This window comes from Otolemur garnettii, unplaced genomic scaffold, assembly GCF_000181295.1.
Source record: "Otolemur garnettii isolate 467f Iridium unplaced genomic scaffold, OtoGar3 scaffold00009, whole genome shotgun sequence".
Lineage (NCBI taxonomy): Eukaryota > Metazoa > Chordata > Mammalia > Primates > Galagidae > Otolemur > Otolemur garnettii.
The window spans coordinates 36,391,809-36,397,725 of NW_003852404.1; the positions used below are offsets into that span (position 1 = coordinate 36,391,809).

The following is a 5,917-nucleotide window of genomic DNA, read 5'->3' on the forward strand; positions in this document are numbered from 1 at the left end:
ACTGAGCTGTTTGTAGAGTGCTGCCAAAGTAAGCACACTGTGGCAAGTCCTCAAACTAAATTGTAAGACCCCATCATACAGTATTTTCTTTTTGTGACTGGCATATTTCACTTAGCATAATGTCCTCAAAGTTCATCCATGTTGTAGCATGTGTCATAGTTTCCTTCCTTTTTAAGGTTGAATAATATTTCATCGTATGCATATAGCACATTTTCTTTATCCATTTCTCTGTTGATGGACACCTTGGTTTCTTCTACCTTTTAACCATTAGGATTCATGGTTATACAAATAAATATGATATACAAATACCTCTTCAAGCCTCTAATTTCTGTTGTCTTGTATATATTCAGAATTTCTGGATCATATGGTAATTATACTTGTTTTTTCTTTAAGATAGGTTCTTACTCTGCCACCAAGACTAGAGTGCAGTGATAAAATCATAGCTCACTGCCACCCCAAATTCTTGGGCTCAGGATGTTCCTACCTCTGCCACCAGAGAAGCTACAGGGACATGCCATCATGCCTGGCTAATCTATAAATTTTTTGTAGAGATGAAATCTCACTCTATTATTCAGGCTTGCCTTGAACACCTGGCCTCCCCAAATGCTAGAACTATAGGCATGATGTCCAGCTGTAATTCTACCTTTAATTTTTTGAGAAACTTCCATGCCTTTTTCCATAGTGGCTACACCATTTTGTATCCTCATCCATAGGGTGTGAGTGTGAAATGGGTAAGAGTTCCAATTTCTTCACCAATACCTAAAGTTTGCTCTGTATAGTACCCTTCCTAATGGATATGGTACCTCACTTTTATAACAACATGAGATATTTCTTAAGAGAAGACATATAAATAGCTCAGAAATCCAGGACAAAATCCCTAACTTCCCTCATGCAATTAAAACTACAATGAGATTTAACTTCACTGTACTTAAGATGGCTATTATCAAAAGGACAAAATAATAACAAAGGCTGGAGAGCATGAAGAGAGAAGGGAACTCCTATATGCTATTAATGGGAAAGCAAACTCTAACACCCACTATGGAGTACAGTATGGAGGTCCCTCAGAAAAGTACAAATAGACCTACCATGTGATCTAGAAATCCCATCACTGGGATTTATCCAAAGGAAATCATTATATTGGAGAGACTGCTGCGCCCCCATGCTTATTGCAATACTATTCACAGCAGCCAGGATGTCAATCAAAGTCCAATAGCAGACACATGAATAAAGAAAATTCCATACACGTATACCATGAAATACTATGCAACCATAAAAAGAATAAAATCCTGTCATTTATAACAACATGGATGGAACAGGAGGGCACTATGTTAAGTGAAACAAGCCAGGAATAGAAAGTTAAACCCTGCATATTCTCATTCATATGGTAGCTAAAAATGTTGCTCTCATAGAAATAGAAAGTAGAAGAGAGGGTATGAGAGGCTGGGAAGGGAAAGCCTTATTAAAGGATACAAAATTACAGCTAGATAGGAGGAATAAATTCTAGAATTCTATAGCATAGTAGAATGACGATAGTTAGCAACAATATACTATCTAGTTTCAAATTGTTTGAAGGAGGAAATTGAATATTCCCAACACAAAGAAAGAAAAATATTTGAGATGATGGGTGTGTTAGTGACCCTGATCTGCTCACCATATACTATATGTATCGAAGCATCATGATGTACTGCATGGATATGGCAATGAATAAAAGAAAATAATTTTAAAAAGAAAATTGCAATGTGCAATGAGAAGTTATTTGTACATTTTAAATGAGGGAATGTGTTTATGTTGTGGTGGTTAAAAAGCATGCAGCCTGATGTCAGAGTGGAAAATGGACAGGATGAGTGTGTTAGCAGGTGCAGATGACATAGTTAGGAGGTTATTTAATAGGTCTAGGCCAGAGATGAATGCATCTTGGCTTTGAGGGTAAAGGTGTAAATTGGAAGGAATAACTGAATTTAAGACAACTTTACCAGATAAAATCTAGAGGTCATGGCAATGGTTAAACAACCAAATTGAGAATTAAGTTAGCGCTAAAGATGTGTCACTGGCTTGTGGCTTGCATAAATGCTTATTTGGCGACCCTATTACCTGAGACAGAGAACAATGGAAGAATTCCAGGTTTGGGGTGGAATAGAGGAATGTCGATCTCAGATTTGGACACGTTAAATCTAAGGCACCTTTGGGATTTCCAAATGGAATCAAGTTAATTAGGTGATAGGTTGTGGCGGAAAGAAAAGATTAGGAGAAAAAAATTGTTCTTATAAACTCTGCTTAATGGTATTTTATAAACATGTCCCCACAGTGAACCCTAAGGACACAATGTGTAGTTTTAATTGGTATGAGTAGTTGTGCATGAATGGTTTGGTGATTAGCGGACAATGCCCAGTAGAACAACTTTGACTTGCTTCCATAGGGAATCCCTTAGAAACATTAAGGGAATTAAAAATTTTTTTTAAATGGCTTTGAAAATAGAAGAAAGAATTGCCATCTCCCTCCAGCTTGGAATGTGCCAGGAATTATGTACTATGAGGCAGCACACAATTAATACTGCTTCATTTCTCTTCCTTTTATGTTATTTCCAGAAAACAAGCACGTCTCCAGTTTCCCAAAGTTTTATAGGAACTGGGTGAGAGTGCAAGGATTTTCATAATTTTTATTATTAGAGCTTTGTAATTTATCTGTAAGATAATAAAATGTCTAAGTAAGAAATTCAAATTCTAGGAAAGATTTTTAAAAAATCAGCAAGCAAAATCCAGACTGAAGTAAATACTTGTCTGAACATAGATATTTCAGTCAGAAGTTTTAGAGTGGAGTTGACACCATCTTTCAGAAGTATTTAAATAAGCTTTGGTTAGTAAAGAATGAAAATGAAAAAATTGAGTAATGATGATAAAAATCCAACATATTGAGAGTTTATTTTATATGTGCAAATCTTTTAACTGATAGATAAGATATGCTGCTCAAATCTCACTTATTGTAATTTTTCAGAATGGGAAATTCTGATTTGAGGTTTGTTTGGCTAAATATAATAAACATTTCTTAACTTCATGAAATCACGGGGATATGGGTGAAAATCACAAAAGGTAACTTCAACAGACTTCTTGTGTTTCCTTGTGTCTCATGTAATTTGAGAAAAAATTCACAAAGATTAATTTTTGGCTAAACTATACCTTTTAGGAACTGAAACCAGGAATAGAAATAATTCAGTTATTTGAGGTTATCAAGAAAATTGGCCCAAGGCCAAAATCTCTTATTCTTAGTTTTAAATTATATTTTTGGTCCTATTGTATAACTAGGGCTCTCTGTGGGCATATATTTAAAAGCAAAAGTTTGAAAACTCAGTTATTCTTTATTTTCAGTGCTGATTAATTATCTTCCATTTTTTACTTATGTTGATATTTATTTCTTAGAACAAAGCTTTCATTTATATTTGTAAATTAAACAAACCACATTTCTGAAGAATATTTTCCTAAAAAGTTTCGTTTTTTGTTACTGATGTATTGAGAGGTATGACTATGCAATTTAAGGTATGCTGGAATAAATTTAATAAGAACATTACTGAAATTCTACAAAAACTCTATAAAACCCTGTTAGTCTATTTGGATCTCTATTTTTATATACAGTTATAGATAACTTTGAAGTATTATAATAAATCACATCTATTCTCAATGCTCAGAAGTCTTTCCCATTGGTAATATCCAAAGTAACTTCCTTACTTTTCTGAAGGAATTTGTTGCATTTAACAGATATTTAAGCTCAGATTATTATGCCTTAATTTTATACTAGAATTTTCAGTGCCATAAAATCTCCTTAGAAAGATAACAGAATTTGTCTTTACATGTTACAGGTTAGAGACTATTCTTTCACATATTGCTTTACATAAATATATCACTTTACATAAATATGTGTACATACATATAATTATATTATATAATTTTATGTAAAAGAGATCACAAGATGCATCCTTTTCTTGTGGAATTTTTGTTTTGATTTATTCCCTTCCCTTCTCCAAAACTTCCTCCATTTCTGTCACTTCTCCCATAGCACTCTAAAACAGTGTTATAAACTTAATGTCAATTATCCACATTTTTCTCCAGGAAAAGAGAGACTTAAATGTGTATTGCTTTGGGAGGCCGAGGCAGGAGGATTGCTTGAGGCTGGGAGTTTGAGACCTCCCTGTGCAGCATAGTGAGACCCTGTCTTTACAAAAAATAGAAAAATTACCAAGGTATGGTAGTGTGCACTTGTAGTCCCAGCTACTTGCGAGACTGAGGCAGAAGAATTGCTTGAGAACAGGAGTTTGAGGTTGCTGTGAGTACTGATGATGTCACTGCACTCTACCCAGGGAATAGAGTGAGATCCCCTTTCAAAAAAAAACGTATCAGTTATTTTACAATAATGAGATGTGTTATTCACACTTACATTTATCTTACTTTTCTCAGATAGCTATACATTGTGGTAATCTCAATTCAACTGGCATAACCTTTTTGTATGGTTGAATTTTATTCTAATATGAATGAACTGTGATTTTATACAACCATTTCACTGTGGATGTCTCTGCTATGTGACACCTTGAATAATAATTCATTGGATATTTTTTGTATATTTATCTTTGAGTTGTGGTGCTTTTCTTTCTAGCATGTGTGTATGTATGCATATGTATGTGTGTGTGTATAAGGAAATAGTAGATCAAAGGATTTATGTCAAATGACATTACATGAAATTGCTTTTCCAAGAGGCTGTTGCTTTTAGACTATGTATTAGAATGTCACTATTCTCACCTCAGCCAGCAGTGGGTATTTTTATTCATTTTAATTTCTGCTAATATGATACATGAAAAGAGAGCTGTGTGTACATGTGCATGTGTGTGTGTGTGCAATTTGAGCATCTTTTCATTTCATTCATTGGTCTTTTTGATTTATCCATAAACTTGCTGATTCACATCTTTGCCCATTCTTCTTTAAGATTATATAACTTTTCTTATCTATTCTAAGTTATTTTTATGTTATAGATACACAACTATATTTTTATATACAGATATATGGTGAAATATATCTTCTATTTAATGTCTTTTGACTCTTTTGGATATACTTTTGCTATGAAGCAAAATCATATAGTAGCTGTTTTCCAATAATCCCCATTTTACATTATCATCTCCTAAGTTTCTAAAAATATGTTTATGCTGAGAGGTAGGAGCCTGGTTTTATTTACTTCCAGCCAAATAGCCAATAGTGCCAGCACAATGCCTTAAATCAATCATCCTTTTTCTACTGAATTGAAATCCATATTTGTCTTGCGTCACATTTCTGTTTATATCAGGATCTATTTCTGAGCTCTTTATTCTATTGCAATGATCCTCTTATTGCTCTTATAATATAGCCTTAATGTTTTGATTATTATGCCTTTTCGTTATAGCTTAACATCAGATAGGGTGCTATTGAATTCTACTGTTTATGTTTTTCTTGGGGAAAACCGGAAATTTTTAAAAATATAAACTTTAAGTTGAGTACATGCAATCTAACTATTAGATTGAAAAACATTTATATTAAATTAACATGTCACTTTAGGTAAATAATGATTTTAAGGCTTTTGTATTATGGAGAATTTTGATATTCAAAAATAGACAAATGAAAGTAAATATTTAAAGCTACTAATAAAAATGAGAAGTGCTTTTTGGGAACATGTTAGTCGCGCAAAAATGGGGCCAATGTTATGACTCTTTTGTGACTATTTCCTCACTTCTTTCATTTTAGTGATTGACCAGGTCACATATGGCAGAAGAAAATAGGACTCTGGTGACTGAGTTTGTCCTCACAGGACTTACGGATCTTCCTGGGCTGCAGGTGCCCCTGTTCCTGGTGTTCTTGCTGATCTACCTCGTCACCATGGTGGGCAACCTGGGTCTGATTGCTCT

General features: G+C 33.9%; 1 protein-coding gene across 1 annotated transcript in view; it reads left to right on the top strand.

Annotated features, from left to right (window-relative positions):
• Positions 1 to 5,774: 5,774 nt before the first annotated feature.
• LOC100951201 (olfactory receptor 5AC1-like) overlaps positions 5,775 to 5,917 on the top strand; it is a 923-nt gene continuing 780 nt past the window's right edge. Inside the window, 1 exon segment of the mRNA XM_012801480.1 lies at positions 5,775 to 5,916. Within this exon segment, the coding sequence (XP_012656934.1) occupies positions 5,775 to 5,916 (142 nt within the window).